Source organism: Mastigoproctus giganteus, chromosome 2 (genome assembly GCF_048544385.1).
Source record: "Mastigoproctus giganteus isolate SK-2022 chromosome 2, ASM4854438v1, whole genome shotgun sequence".
NCBI classification, from domain to species: domain Eukaryota; kingdom Metazoa; phylum Arthropoda; class Arachnida; order Uropygi; family Thelyphonidae; genus Mastigoproctus; species Mastigoproctus giganteus.
The window spans coordinates 225,664,580-225,681,852 of NC_143576.1; the positions used below are offsets into that span (position 1 = coordinate 225,664,580).

At 36.6% G+C, this 17,273-nt stretch overlaps 1 protein-coding gene across 1 annotated transcript in view; it reads left to right on the forward strand.

Annotated features, from left to right (window-relative positions):
• The window catches only part of LOC150090186 (formimidoyltransferase-cyclodeaminase-like), a 158,260-nt gene that overhangs the window by 991 nt on the left and 139,996 nt on the right, over positions 1 to 17,273 (forward strand). The window contains exon 2 of the mRNA XM_090369004.1: positions 16,610 to 16,793. Coding sequence (XP_090225130.1) covers positions 16,610 to 16,793 — 184 coding nt within the window. The remainder of the gene's footprint in view (positions 1 to 16,609; positions 16,794 to 17,273) is intronic.

Below are 17,273 nucleotides of genomic sequence, written 5' to 3' on the forward strand. Positions count from 1 at the left end.
CCCAAAATTCAATGCAAATTAAAACATTCATAATGAGAGTGGCATTTAAATAGTGAATCTTGAATTAGCTCTAAATGGGTTTATGAACTTCCAGGGTGGGTAGTTGGTTTTTATTATTAAGCAAACTTCCTGATGTAAACATCTTTGGGCATGTGTGGGTGCCAAGGGAAACAGCCCTTATAACATTATTTGAACCTGGTGTTCCTGGTTCAAATAATGTTATAAGTAATCCTGGTGTTCCACTCTGGAGTGGAACACCAGGATTACTTAGTGGATTGATGAGCTAGATTTTAATACACACATAGTTCACAAATGTATACTGCATACTGAAACTTGTATATGTTATTGCAGTGGTTTTCAACCTTTTTTTAATAATGGCACCCCTAAGTAATTTATTTTGTTTTGCGGCAACCCTACTCAATATTTTGCCTGTTAGATCCCATTCTCTGTGTGTGTGTGTGTGTGTGTGTATATATATATATATATATATATATATATATATAAAATATTGAAAGATATATATGTTATATGATAGTTATTACAATAATATAATTATAAAAATTACATTTCATAATACAAATTATATATATACAGTATATAATTTTATTCTTTATATAGAGGTACCCAGTAAACATCAATTATAGATCACCACAAAATTAAAAAGATACTGTACACCTTTTTATAATGAAATAAACATATAAATTTAAAAAATAATAAGTTTAATTAACTTAAACCCAAATTACATGACAACCCTGGAATGTTGTTGTGGCACCCTGGTTGAAAACCAGTGTGTTATTGGTTTCAATTTTAGTTTGCCTTACCTTAGGACAGATAGAGATCCCTCATTGCATCCTTTAGACTCAGTATACCAGAATGACTTAGTGAATTAATGAGTTAGCATTCATTGTTTAGGTGGTGCACAATGAAAGCTAACTTTATACAATGGAACCAACTGATGATGTTACCAACATAAAGTGACAAGGTCCTTAGCATTCTAATGCAGGACGTCTTGGGGGGTTTCAGTCCCCCAGAAACAATATACACATTTTTAAAAATTTTTTATATATAAAACTATTCACATACAAAATATAAATGTGAAATATATTGACTTGGAACTAAACTTAAAATAAAATATAAACTTCTTAAAAAAAAAAATTATATATATATATATATTTTTTTTTTTTTTTTTCACAGAAAGGTTGAATTAAGTATACGGTATCTCTCATGTTATGCTACATAACAAACAGAAGGTTTTGTGAAGGATGTGAACTGAGAAAAATAATTGTAATTAGAAGGAAAAAAAAACACTTTATTAGAGGGGTCATATTTTTAATCGATTTTCATTTTTGTTTAGTGAAAAAAAGGTTAGGTTTTTTCTGAGAAATAATAATAAAAATACATACATCTATTAACAACAAAAACGAGAAATTAAATAATATTATTAAATATATTTTTCTGCTGAGTGAATTTTTCTTAATAATTCTTATTTTTTGCTATTTCTTCATAAAATTCTTCACAAGAATTAGCAAAATTGCACTTAACTTGTAGTGTTGCTAAAGTGAACAGATCCTTAGCATTCCTATCTGGGAAATCTGTGTGGGGGGATTTTTCAACCCCCATAGAAACAATATACACATTTTTAAAAATTTTTTATAGATAAAAAAAAATATTTACATATAAAATATAAATTAAGTACATTGACTTCTTTGAACTAAACTTATAAAGTAAAATATCAAACTTCTTAAAAATACTTAGCGTATATTTATATATATATTTTATTTTTATTTTTTTTTTTACATAAAGGCTGAAATTCAGTATACAGTACCCCTTGTGTTATGATACGTAATGAACAGAAGGTTGCATGAAGGATATAAACTGAGAAAAATAATTGAAATTAGAAGGAAAAAAAAATCACTTATTAGAGGCATCATGCTTTTAATGGATTTTCATTTTTCATCATCATCATACACTTGGTCCAGCTTAGGTCTTTTAAGACCTGTTCCTTTGTAGCTCATGGAGGTGGTCTTGATCTTGCCATTGTTGCCTTTGTCGGCCCGCATCTCTCTTGTCTGTAGGTTTGTAGTTTAAGGCTAATTTTGGGATCCGGTCTGGGTTCATTCTTTCTAGGTGGCTGATCCATTTTTTCTGATACCGTTTTATGTCATTTACTATGTTATCTACGTAATAATTCTTCATTATTTGCTATTTCTTCTTAATAGTTCTTCATTATTTGCTATTTCTTCTTAATAATTCTTCATTATTTGCTATTTCTTCTTAATAATTCTTCATTATTTGCTATTTCTTCGTAAAATTCTTCACACGAATTAGCAAAATTGCACTTACTTGTAGTATTACTTTCAGCGTTTCTATGGTCAGCCGTGTTTTTATTGACGTCCACAGCTTATTTACTATCAAAAAAACTCATTTTGTTGTACCATTGGTTCCCGGCAAACATAATGCAAATGATTCGCATTATATATGCCATTAAGTATGGAGGCTACATGTGCAGTCTGGGACAGTTTGCAGTGGGGAACAAATGACTGAAATCTGGGACTGTCCTGCATAATCCGAGATGTCTGGTCACTTAATATCAACAGCAAATTCTAAATAGCAAGCATTCAAGGAATTAATCATGGAAGCTACTAGGCTTTTCATACCAGCTAAGAAATACTGTTAAAAGTTTAGGTCTAAGTGGATGTCAGATGAACTAATGAGATTTGTGGCAGGGAAATAAAATGCATGGGATGCATATAAATTATCAGGCAACACAAGCATATGGCAGATATAAGCTAGTCTGTAATCAAGTCACAAAGGAGGCTAGGCAATCAAAGGCAGATTACAAGAAAATTTTGGCAAAGAATGCAAAGAAAAACAGTGAATACTTCTTTACTTATGTAAACTTTAGAAAGAAGGGGATGAATCAGATTAGTCCACTTGATCTTGATGGTTTGACTGTTGATGATTCTGCTCAGCTAGCTGACAAACTGAATGAGTATTTTACATCTACATTAATACATGAGGAATTCTCTAGGGAAGTGGAGGCCAGAAGTTTATCAAACTCTAATAGGGAGCTAAATGATTTTGTAATAACTGAAATGAAAGTGAAAGAGAAATTAAAGTTAAACATAAGAAAGGCACCTGGGGTGGATGCAATCTATCCAATTATATTAAGGGAGGCAGCAAAGGAAGTAAGCAAACCCTTAGCCATAATTATGAGAGAATCCTTGGATTCAGGGGTGGTCCCCATGGACTGGAGAAGTGTGAATGTATCCCCAATTCACAAAGAGCTATCAATGCAGGATCATATAGACAAGACTGTAGTTGTAGTTCATACACACCATGCGTTTGTTAAGGAGTAATCTTGTCTGAGGAGTTTGATTGGATACTGCGATTTGGTCACAAAGGAACTGGATGCAAAAAATAATTTCAATATCATAGACTTGGATTTCAGGAAAGATTTTGATATGTTGCACATGGAAGGCTGCTGTACAAATTGGAGCAGTGTGGCATTAAGTTAAAGATATTGCTATGGATGCAGGGATGGTTGAGTGATCAAAGACAGTGGTCATCAATGGACACTGCTCTTCTTGGATTAATGTTATTATTATTATTAGCCCTATGGTGCAAGGAAGCCCGAGGCTTATGCAGCACCAGCCAAAAAAATTTTCGAGTTACCCTGTGTGTGTGTGTGTGTGTGTGTGAGAAAGAGAAGTAGAAGGAAATCACCAAGAAAGAGAAGAATGATGATATCCAGCTGAGGACCCTGGGTGTGCCAAGCCCATACTCACCAGATGTGATCCCCTGGGGTTACTTAGTGGAGTCTTCCAGGGTTCGGTGTTGGGCCTATTGTTGTTTTCTATATTTATCGATGATATTAATGAAGGTATATCAGGCTTAACGTTGAAGTTTTCAGATGATACAAAGGTTGTTAATGACAGTATACTACTGCAACAGACAGATGGGTTGAGAAGTGGCAACTGAAGTTTAACGTTGACAAATGCAAAGTACTGCATATGGATAGCAGTAATCCCAGAGTAACATACCAACTGTGTGGTACTACATTCAAGGTAGTGGAGAATGAAAAAGACCTGGGTGTAATTGCGCAGTCAGATATGAAGTTCTCTGAACAGTGCAGACAGGACAGCTCATGAGTTTTGTCAATGATATACAGGAATTTTGCTAGCAGGAATAAGGAGGTGATAATTCTCTTGTATAAGGCAATGGTCAGGCCGCACCTTGAGTACTGCATACAGGTCTGGAAGCCTCATTTTAGGAAGGATGTAGAGCTGTTGGAACGAGTATAGAGAAGGGCAAGGAGAGTGCTGAAGAGAACAAAGGGGTTCTTTTACCAAAAAAGGCTTCAGTTCAGCAAATTGCAGTGTCTGGAGTTACATACCTATGAGGTGTTTTAAGGTTCTGAATGGATTGAGCAAGCGTAATGCTGATGGAATTCTTCCCCTTGCTCAGACTTGAGGGGGCATAAATTGAAATTGAGGAAATACGGTTGCACAATAGATGTGCAGAAATGTGCCTTTAGCCAGTGGGTAGTTGATTGCTGGAACAAACTTTCATCTGTTGTTGCCGAAGTTGATAGCTTAAATAAATTCAATGGAGAACTAGACAAACTTTTGCAGGGAATGGATAGGTGAAATGGGAAGGGTTTTTTTTGCCAATGCTGTGTAAGTTTGCCTTCTTGCATAATATGTCACCACTAATGCTAATATTTTGCAGTTTGATAGGCGTGTTGCATATTTATCTTGTATTTCTTTTTATAAAATTTTAAGTCTTCTCTCTTCCTCCCAACAAAAGGGGGTTCAAGAACATAAAAATTTTCAGTAGCCCATATACACTGTATAATTAAATTAAATTAAAATATAAAATAAATAGAGTACTTTTAGATTTTATAGCATATGTAAATTGCGAAGTTAACTTTAAAATACAGCTTATTCATTTTATTATATGCATAATTTTTCTGTTGTGAATCATATTGACTTGCATATTTTATGTATTATCAATTATTGTTGTTAATTGAGAAGAAATGTTTCTGAATGTTGTTCCATTGTGTTCTATCATTGGAGATGGAGCTTTATAAAATTTTCTGAATTTTGATTTCTAAACGTTTACTTATAATCACTTATTCTTCATGCACTGTATGCTTTATGCTTGTTTTCATGTTTAATATATCTTTTTGTGGGTGAGACTTTCTTATCATGCTTATGTTGATTTTTTTTTTTTCTTGCACTTTTTATTTTAACCATTGAGTTAGTCTCTTCTTCATGCTTCATAATTTCTTGTGAATTTTTTCTTTTTTAAACAAATTGCTCTATAGACCAAGTTGTCAGAAGTCTTCACTATCTTTACTGCAGTCTAGGATTCCTGGTGCCATTGGGGCTAACTTGAAAAAGCAAGTGTATGTAGGGTAATTAGGGGTGTTGTACTTTATATTTAAATTGTCATGTTAGGATGTTCAAATGAAATTATGCTGTGCTTTTGGCACTTGTGTCATGGTTGCTGATCCCTGCTATAGACCTTATGCAGTATACATTCTAAAAATGCAGATAGAGTTAGGTTAATTTAAAACTTATGTTATTGATGTCAATGAGAATGTCCAACCATAAACTGTTTCAGTAAATCATACTGAAATGGAAAGCATGTTTGGTCACTGGTATGTATGTTGTCTGTTAACGTTTACGTGGCATCGTGCAGCATACATACCAATATAACGGCTGCCATTAGCTGGCAGTACTGGAATAAAATAAGGAATTTTTTTCATAGTGATCATATGGAATACTTTCCATTTCTTTAAAATTGTATGTTCTTTTAGCTTAAATACATATTTATAAGCATGTATGTCCTTAGCATGGATAAGAAAATCTAGAGCACTTCTCTTTGAAATGGGTGGATGGTGGGAAGAGGATAGTGTAACAGAAGTTTATAATACTGATGTCCTTGAGCATGAAAATTTATAGAACTTATTCTAATGATCATCCAGATATTGAATTTTTATTTGGCTCTCCATGTAAGAAGCTACACTGATGAGCCAAAACATTGTGACCACCTACCTAATATGATGTTGGTCCTCCACGTGCAGCCAAAATGGCTCATACCCAGCGAGGCATGGATGCTACAAGATTTCTAAATGTGTCTTGTGGTGTCTGGTACCAACACATAACCAGCAGATCATTTAACTCCTGTAAGGTCCTTGGTTGAGATGCCGCAGATCGGAGTTGCTGTTCCAACACAAACCACAGATGTTCGATGGGATTGATGTCTTCTCCTCTGGTGGTGCCGAAAGACAGCACCACCAGAGGAGAAGACCGTTGCTGTGAAAGGGTGTACCTGGTCAGCAATGATGTTTAGGTAGGTGGTAGACGTCAGAGGGCCCGGCACATGGATGAGTGGACCCAGGGTATCCCAGCAGAATATCGCCCAAAGCATGACACCACCGGCTTGTTTTCATCCCACGGTGCATCCAGGTGCCATCACTTCCCCAGGTAAACGGCGCACACATACACGGCCGTCCACATGGTGCAATCACAATCATTCAAGGTCCAGTTTTGATGTTCGCATGCCCATTGTAGGTGCTGTCGCCAATGAACCGTGGTTAGCATGGGCACTCGGAGTGGCTTGTGGCAATGCAGCCCCATTTTCAGCAGGTTTCCATGTACTGTGTGTCGTGACACATTACTCCCGTCACCAGCATTTCAATTACTGGCAAGTTGCATCACAGTCGACCCTTCTGTTGCCACGTACCAACCAGGAGAGCCTTCGCTCACCTCGAGCATCAATGAGCCATGGTCATCCAACACCTCTCCGGCGGTTCGTGGGTTTCCCTCGGACCACTTTCAGTAGGTACTAACCATGGCTGACCGTGAACACTCCACCAGCCGTGCCATTTCAGATATGCTCTGACCCAGTCGTCTGGCCATTACAATTTGGCCATTGTCAAACTCGCTTAAGTCTGCTGCCTTTCCCATCTGAAGAACAAGAGTAACACTGATTAACGGAGCTCAGTATCGGGTGTTTTTTTATACTGTGTCCCGATTCACACACACGCTGTAGTTCATCTGCAGTTGTTTCGATTTGCATAACAAAAGTTATGCAAATCGAAACAGCTGCGGTAGTTATGTTACTTGTCACCCATTTGGAAAGGTTTAGGTTCAGTATTGATAGTTGCAAAATGATGCAGGAAGCAATCTTAGCATTAATTGTGGAAAATGATGTATGAAAGCAAACTTATACATCATTGGCAAAAAAAAAAAAAAAACAACACCTCCCATTTCACTTATTCATTTCCTCCAATACTTTTAGTTCTTCCTTGAATTTATTTAAGCTATCAACTTCCACAATAACAGATGCAAGTTTGTTCTAGCAATCAATCATCTGGTGGCTAAAGGCAAACTTCCATACATTTCTTCTGCAACAGTCCTCTTTCAATTCGACTTTGTTCACCCACATGTGTGTAGTCTGAGCAAGAGGAAGAATTCTAATCAGCATTAAGCGTGCTCAATCCATTCAAAACCTTAAAACACCTAAATTAGATCACCTTGCAGGTGCATAATCTCCAGACACTGTAATTTACTGAATGAAGCCTTTCTTGGTGAGAGGCATCCCCTTTGTTCCCCCTCACCATTCTCAGTTCCTTTTTTTGTACTCATCCCAGCAGCTCTACATCCTTCATAAAATGAGGCCTCCAGACCTATATGCAGTAGTCAAGGTGTGGCCTGACCATTGCTATATACCAGGGGTCGGCAACCAGCGGTTCTTTGAACATGTGACTGTGGCTCTAAGTTTTTGCCTACCTGTACAACAAGAGTGGTGCGCAGCGGGTACCTATGTGAATATAACATTAGTTTCAGTGCAAGCTGCTGTCCAGCTTTTGCAGATGATCGCCGAAACTCCTTCAAAGAGCTAAACAAACATCACCCTCTCACTCTCAAAACCATACTGGAAGATAGAAAAAATATAGCAGATGTTTTTCAGTTCCTCAAGAAAATAAATTACTATAATCAAATATAAAACTAAGTATTATCTATTACTCTTGGAAATTATTAGCAGCAATATACCAATTAGAACAAAACCGATAAATTAAATCTTACAGGCGCATTTTAGCCACAGTAGCTCTTGCGCCAAGAACTCTTAAATCAAATCAGATCAAAGCAGTGCAAGCTGCAAACACTGCTCGCTAACACCATATAAATAATAATAATATTATTTATATTATTATTGCTCAGTTTAGTTTGCCTGCACATCATGAGCATTAATAAATTTTATTATTTATTAATAAATAATCATTAATTAATAATTAATAAATATTTCAAAAAAATATATTTTTTAATATATATTAAAATACCTTTCCACTCTATTGCATTTCTTAAAAAACTCCCCCCCCCCCCAGCTAGAGCTGAGGTGCGGCTCTTTGGATTGTTTTTTTTTTTTTGAATTTGTTCAAATATGGCTCTTCACTCACAAAAGGTTGCCAACTCCTGCCTTATACAAAGGAATAATCACCTTCTTATCCCTGCTAGCAGGGATAAGATGGTGAGGGAACAAATGGGTGCTCGTACCAAGAAAGGCTTAAATTCTGCAAATTGCAGCGCCTGGAGAGTAGGCATCTGTGAGGTGATCTGATTGAGGTGTATAAGGCCTTGAATGGGTTGAGAAAGCTGAATGCTGATTGAATTCTTCCTCTTGCTCAGACTAAGAACCTGAGGGGACACAGTTTCAAATTGGGAAAGATAGTTGTAGAATAGATGTGCGGATATTTGCCTTTAGCCAGCAGGTAGTTGATTGGTGGAACAGGCTTCCATCTTTTGTTGTGGAAGCTAATAGCCTAAATAAATTTAAGCCTGAGCTGGATAGGCATTTGGAACGAATGGAGGGGTAAAATGGGAGAGTTTTTTTTTTTTTTTTTTTTGGCTGATGCTGCATAAGCTTTCTTTCTTGCATCGTATGCCTCTACTAATGCTAAAAGAGTATTGCCTTCTCTTGTTGCTTCTCTAACATGATGTTGTAGAAAGCTCGCTATTCATTTGTTCCCCTCACCACTCATTGCCCTTCTTTGTACTCATTTCAGCAGCTCTACATCCTTCCAAAAATGAGGCCTACAGACCTGTATGCAGTACTCAAGGTGTAGCCTGACCATTGCCTAATACAAAGGAGTAACCACCTCCTTATCTCTGCTAGCAAAATTCCTGTATATCACTGACAAGACCCACCCCCTTGAGCTACTCTTGCAGCCTGTCTGCACTGCTCAGAAAACTTGATATCTGACTGCACAATTACCCTCATGTATTTTTCATTCTCCACTTCCCCAAGTGTAGTACTGCACAGTTTGTACATTACTCTGAGGTTACTGCTACCCATATGCAGTACTTTGCACTTGTCAATGTTAAACTTCAATTGCCACCTATCAGCCCATCTGCTCAACTTTTCTAGATCCTGTTGCAGTAGCATATTGTCATTACTGTCATTAACAACCCTGCCAACTTCATATCATCTGCAAACTTCAACATTAAGCCTGATGTACTTTCATCAATAACATTGATGAGTGGGTATTTTACATCTACATTCACACATGAGGAGTTATTAAGGATTGAAAATGCCAGAAGGTTATCAAATTGTAGCAGGGTGCTTAATGATTTTGTAATAATGGAGAGCAAAGTGGAGAAGAAATTCTTGAAGTTAAACATAAGAAAGGCACCTGGGGTGGATGGAATCTATCCAGTTATATTTAAGGAGGCGGCAAAGGAACTAAGAAAACCCTTAGCCATAATTATGAGAGCATCCTTGGACTCAGGGGAAGTCCCCACAGACTGGAGATGCGCAAATGTATTCCCAATTCACAAAGGGGGATCGAAGGGTGACACGAGTAATTACAGATCAGTTAGTTTAACTTCTGTTCCAGGTAAAATAATGGACTCACTGGTTAAAGATGCATTGCAGGATCATCTAGACAAGACTGCAGCAATAATTTAGACACAGCATGGGTTTGTTAAGGGAAAGTCTTGTCTGACAAATTTTATTGGATATTATGATGTGGTTACAAAGAAACTGGATACAAAAAATAATTTTGATATCATATACTTGGATTTCAGGAAAGCTTTTGACACAGTTGTGCATGGAAGACTACTGTACAAATTAGAGCAGAATGGCATTAAGGGTAAGTTGCTACAATGGACAAAAGGATGGTTGAGTGGGAGAAGACAGAGGGTGGTAATCAATGGATGCTGTTCTTCGTGGACTAATGTTATTAGTGGAGTCTCACAGGTGTTGGGTCCACTGTTGTTTTGTATATTTATCAATGATATTGATGAAGGTGTACCAGGCTTAGTGTCGTTTGCAGATGATACAAAGGTTGGCAGGGTTGTTAATGACAGTAATGGATGGCAGTGTGCTACTGCAACAGGATCTAGAAAATTTGGGAAGATGGGCTGAGAAGTGGCAACTGAAGTGTAACATTGACAAATGCAAAGTATTGCATATGGGTAGAAGTAACCTCAGAGGAACGTACCAACTGTGTGGTACTACACTTAGGTTCGTAGAAAATGATAAAGACCTGGGTGTAATTGTGCAGTCAGATATGAAGTTTTCTGATCAATGCAGGCAGGCTGCAAGAGCAGGTCATGGGGTTTTGTCAATGATATACAGGAATTTTGTTAGCAAGGAAAAGGAGGTGATTGTCCCTCTGTATAAGGCAATGGTCAGGGCACACCTTGAGTTCTGCGTACAGGTCTGGAGGCCTCATTTTAGGAAAAATGTAGATTTGTTTGAGCGTGTACAGAGAAGGGCAACAAGGTTGGTGAGGTGAATGAAGAGATCCTCTTACTAAGAGAGGCTTAATTTCTGCAAATTGCAGCGGCTGGAGACGAAGTACCTGTGAGGTGATCTGATTAAGGTGTATAAGGCCTTGAATGGGTTGAGCACTCTGAATTCTGATGGGATTCTTCCACTTGTTCAGATTACAAACCTAAGGGGGCATAACTTCAAATTAAGAAAAGACAACTGTAGAATATATGTGTGGTTTCCTTTAGCCAGCAGGTGGTTAATTGCTGGAACAAACTTCTATCTGTCGTTGTGGAAGTTGATAGGTTAAATAAATTTAAGGAGGAACTGTACAAACGTTTAGAGTGAATGGTTGTGTGAATTTTTTTTTTGGTTGATGCTACATATGCTGGCTTTCTAGTATCACATGCCACGATTACTATTGATAAATACAGAAAGAAAACAACAATGGGCACAACACAAAACCCTGGGGAATTCGACTAATGACATTAGTCCACAAAGAACAATGTCCATTGATTACCACTCTGTCTTCTCTCACTCAAAATCGCTTTATCCATAACAGCAACTTGCTCTTAATGCCATACTGCTCCACTTTGTACAGTAGTCTTCGATGTGCAAAAGTATCAAAAGCTTTCCTAAAATCCAAGTATATAATATCAAAATTATTTTTGCATTCAGTTCCTTTGTGACTGCATCATAGTATCCAATCAAATTGGTCAGACATCTCAGCCATAATTAGAGTTGGTTGCCTTGCCCTCTAGTTTTGTTTTCAAATGGCTTCTAGTTTTGGGAGTGCTTGAAATACAAAATGTACATGAAATTTCCCACAGTGCCTGACTTTGGTACAACAAGAAATGTTATTAACTGGTCAGTGAATGGCATAAGATGGAATTTCTACCCCATCCCCTAAAAATATATTTTGTATATTATAAAAATAAAAAAATTTTGATCTTGCCATCCTCTTTAACAGTTTTCTAGTAAATTCCAAATGATACGTTAACAGTGAACTCCGTTTATGTTCAGCAGCTGTTGACAGAGCTACAGTTTAAAATGCATTCTGAATATATTTCCACTCTGTCTTCATACTTGCTTAATTTTTTTGGCAAAATACTTCCAATAGTCTAGTGACCTATTTGCACATGACTCCTGCAGCAACAGAACTCACTTGCAGGGGTGAAAGAAAACAAAGTCATAAAGATTTCATTTTTCTCGAGATAGTGGAGTACTAAATTTAAAATTTGTTTTGTTTTTGTTAGAGAAAGTTGTCTAGTTGTGCTGCAGATTTTATTTGAAAGCTATTATTGTAGGAAAGTGATTATGAGTGGGTTATTTATATTTAAGGTAGTTATAATATTACTAATCATAGGAAAAAAAAATAGAAATAAGTCAGTATTTTCATACACTTAGATTATGAAATTAAAGAATGGGTAAAAATCATTGTATTGAAGAAAAAAAATCGACAAAAAAATATCCATAGCTGTGATCATGCTATAAGCATTTTAAGACAGGATGGATTTTCTTTCCCAACAGTTGTTTAACTATTTTGTGCCATCACTGACAGGTTCATCACACCTGAATGCTGCAAGCATTTGTATGCCAAATCACTCCTTGCCCAGATTTGTTGTTAGTTGAACAGTTGTGTGTCAGTAAAATAATTTAGGAAAGGTTCATTGATAATGAAAAACACTGATATTAACATAGTTACCACCTGTTGACAATTTTTTTTATTACTTATACACACCATGTACATTCTTATTAATAATAATTATTATGTATATAAAGTGCTTAGCATCATAATACACAGCCATTTCTGTATAAACAGAAAATTTTTAAGGTGGCATCGTTTTAGGTTATATCTCATATTGTGAATACCTTCACAACGAGTTGCCATGATATTGCACCACTTCGAATAAGTAACGCTTCACCTAAGGAGAAGACTAGTGTTACTTATTCTCAGATAGGTACCACCACCCAGACAGCACTGTTTCAGGGCTATTTGGCCCTTCGTCAGTGAGTGGGTAGGTACCCAAGTGATGCAATGATGGCAAAAACAGTTATGAAGTATAACTCCACAATATGAGAGATGCCTGATGGTGTATGATGTATTTAGACTAAGGCGCATTTAGGGCTAGAGCCTCAAGCTGCGAACAAATTTAGACTATGTATATAAAGTGCTTAGCATCATAATACACAGCCATTTCTGTATAAACAGAAAATTTTTAAGGTGGCATCGTTTTAGGTTATATCTCATATTGTGAATACCTTCACAACGAGTTGCCATGATATTGCACCACTTCGAATAAGTAACGCTTCACCTAAGGAGAAGACTAGTGTTACTTATTCTCAGATAGGTACCACCACCCAGACAGCACTGTTTCAGGGCTATTTGGCCCTTCGTCAGTGAGTGGGTAGGTACCCAAGTGATGCAATAAGGAGAAGACTAGTGTTACTTATTCTCAGATAGGTACCACCACCCAGACAGCACTGTTTCAGGGCTATTTGGCCCTTCGTCAGTGAGTGGGTAGGTACCCAAGTGATGCAATGATGGCAAAAACAGTTATGAAGTATAACTCCACAATATGAGAGATGCCTGATGGTGTATGATGTATTTAGACTAAGGCGCATTTAGGGCTAGAGCCTCAAGCTGCGAACAAATTTAGACTATGTATATAAAGTGCTTAGCATCATAATACACAGCCATTTCTGTATAAACAGAAAATTTTTAAGGTGGCATCGTTTTAGGTTATATCTCATATTGTGAATACCTTCACAACGAGTTGCCATGATATTGCACCACTTCGAATAAGTAACGCTTCACCTAAGGAGAAGACTAGTATTACTTATTCTCAGATAGGTACCACCACCCAGACAGCACTGTTTCAGGGCTATTTGGCCCTTCGTCAGTGAGTGGGTAGGTACCCAAGTGATGCAATGATGGCAAAAACAGTTATGAAGTATAACTCCACAATATGAGAGATGCCTCATGGTGTATGATGTATTTAGACTAAGGCGCATTTAGGGCTAGAGCCTCAAGCTGCGAACAAATTTAGACTATGTACATAAAGTGCTTAGCATCATAATACACAGCCATTTCTGTATAAACAGAAAATTTTTAAGGTGGCATCGTTTTAGGTTATATCTCATATTGTGAATACCTTCACAACGAGTTGCCATGATATTGCACCACTTCGAATAAGTAACGCTTCACCTAAGGAGGAGACTAGTGTTACTTATTCTCAGATAGGTACCACCACCCAGACAGCACTGTTTCAGGGCTATTTGGCCCTTCGTCAGTGAGTGGGTAGGTACCCAAGTGATGCAATGATGGCAAAAACAGTTATGAAGTATAACTCCACAATATGAGAGATGCCTGATGGTGTATGATGTATTTAGACTAAGACGCATTTAGGGCTAGAGCCTCAAGCTGCGAACAAATTTAGACTATGTATATAAAGTGCTTAGCATCATAATACACAGCCATTTCTGTATAAACAGAAAATTTTTAAGGTGGTATCGTTTTAGGTTATATCTCATATTGTGAATACCTTCACAACGAGTTGCCATGATATTGCACCACTTCGAATAAGTAACGCTTCACCTAAGGAGAAGACTAGTGTTACTTATTCTCAGATAGGTACCACCACCCAGACAGCACTGTTTCAGGGCTATTTGGCCCTTCATCAGTGAGTGGGTAGGTACCCAAGTGATGCAATGATGGCAAAAACAGTTATGAAGTATAACTCCACAATATGAGAGATGCCTGATGGTGTATGATGTATTTAGACTAAGGCGCATTTAGGGCTAGAGCCTCAAGCTGCGAACAAATTTAGACTATGTATATAAAGTGCTTAGCATCATAATACACAGCCATTTCTGTATAAACAGAAAATTTTTAAGGTGGCATCGTTTTAGGTTATATCTCATATTGTGAATACCTTCACAACGAGTTGCCATGATATTGCACCACTTCGAATAAGTAACGCTTCACCTAAGGAGAAGACTAGTGTTACTTATTCTCAGATATTCTCTAACACTAGTCTTCTCCTTAGGTGAAGCGTTACTTATTCGAAGTGGTGCAATATCATGGCAACTCGTTGTGAAGGTATTCACAATATGAGATATAACCTAAAACGATGCCACCTTAAAAATTTTCTGTTTATACAGAAATGGCTGTGTATTATGATGCTAAGCACTTTATATACATAGTCTAAATTTGTTCGCAGCTTGAGGCTCTAGCCCTAAATGCGCCTTAGTCTAAATACATCATACACCATCAGGCATCTCTCATATTGTGGAGTTATACTTCATAACTGTTTTTGCCATCATTGCATCACTTGGGTACCTACCCACTCACTGACGAAGGGCCAAATAGCCCTGAAACAGTGCTGTCTGGGTGGTGGTACCTATCTGAGAATAAGTAACACTAGTCTTCTCCTTAGGTGAAGCGTTACTTATTCGAAGTGGTGCAATATCATGGCAACTCGTTATGAAGGTATTCACAATATGAGATATAACCTAAAACGATACCACCTTAAAAATTTTCTGTTTATACAGAAATGGCTGTGTATTATGATGCTAAGCACTTTATATACATAGTCTAAATTTGTTCGCAGCTTGAGGCTCTAGCCCTAAATGCGCCTTAGTCTAAATACATCATACACCATCAGGCATCTCTCATATTGTGGAGTTATACTTCATAACTGTTTTTGCCATCATTGCATCACTTGGGTACCTACCCACTCACTGACGAAGGGCCAAATAGCCCTGAAACAGTGCTGTCTGGGTGGTGGTGGTACCTATCTGAGAATAAGTAACACTAGTCTTCTCCTTAGGTGAAGCGTTACTTATTCGAAGTGGTGCAATATCATGGCAACTCGTTGTGAAGGTATTCACAATATGAGATATAACCTAAAACGATGCCACCTTAAAAATTTTCTGTTTATACAGAAATGGCTGTGTATTATGATGCTAAGCACTTTATATACATAGTCTAAATTTGTTCGCAGCTTGAGGCTCTAGCCCTAAATGTGCCTTAGTCTAAATACATCATACACCATCAGGCATCTCTCATATTGTGGAGTTATACTTCATAACTGTTTTTGCCATCATTGCATCACTTGGGTACATACCCACTCACTGACGAAGGGCCAAATAGCCCTGAAACAGTGCTGTCTGGGTGGTGGTACCTATCTGAGAATAAGTAACACTAGTCTTCTCCTTAGGTGAAGCGTTACTTATTCGAAGTGATGCAATATCATGGCAACTCGTTGTGAAGGTATTCACAATATGAGATATAACCTAAAATGATGCCACCTTAAAAATTTTCTGTTTATACAGAAATGGCTGTGTATTATGATGCTAAGCACTTTATATACATAGTCTAAATTTGTTCGCAGCTTGAGGCTCTAGCCCTAAATGCGCCTTAGTCTAATAATTATTATCATTGAACTGAAGAAAGAAAATACAGAAAAACAAGAGTAAATAAATATATATAAACACAAGTGTTTTTTTTTTTTTTTTTTTTTTTTTGCAAAAGATTTTTTTTTCTACAGGATTTTTTATATTCTCTATGACATTACTTTATGGTTTTTGTAAAATTTACAATTAACAAACAAATTAATTCTACAATCATAAATATTAATTGTAAAATTATGTTGTAGAATTTTTTATTAATGCCTCAGGCCATTGTAACTGTACAATATGTAAAAGGAAATTTTTTACAATATACATATCTTCTAGACTTATGACATAGGATATCAGTTGTTTTTGTTGATTTGCCAAATGACTTTTAAAATTTTATAAAAATGTTTTTTTTTTTTTGTAGATAATAGATGCTATAGCAGAAGCTATTTCCACAACACAAGGAGTTTCCCTTTTAGATATTGATGCAGGACCATCAACCAACCGTACTGTGTATACTTTTGTAGGTTCACCAGATGCTGTAATTGAAGGAGCTTTAAATGCTGCCCGAAAAGCATATAAGTTGATTGATATGACTAAACATAAAGGTAGAATTAAAATATTTTTTTAATTTTAAAGAAACTACACAAATTTTAATTTTTAATAATGTTGAGTAGTTTGTTATGTTTTGGTTGCCACGGAAAGTCTGTTCATTTTCTTCTTGATTCTAGATGTAAGTTATGCTGAAACCATAGTGCATTAGCTTATGTAATGGTTAAGGGACATTTTTCTGAGATAATAGACTCCAAAACTGAGCATTAAAGATAACTGTGCTTTCTGTCTGTACAGAACATATTTATAATTCAAAGAATATAATTTTGATAGCCTAACATGAATGGCAACTACTTCATTTCCTTTTTGAGAGGTGGAAATAAAATGAACTAAGTTAAACTTTTTACTGCAAAAAATATATCTAAAGCCAAATGTGATATAAAATAGAATACATTCTACCTGCTAGGGGAGAGTAGACATGTTTTTCTTTCACTCCAGTCTGGAGTGAGTATGTATCCTATTTTATTGTAGATAAT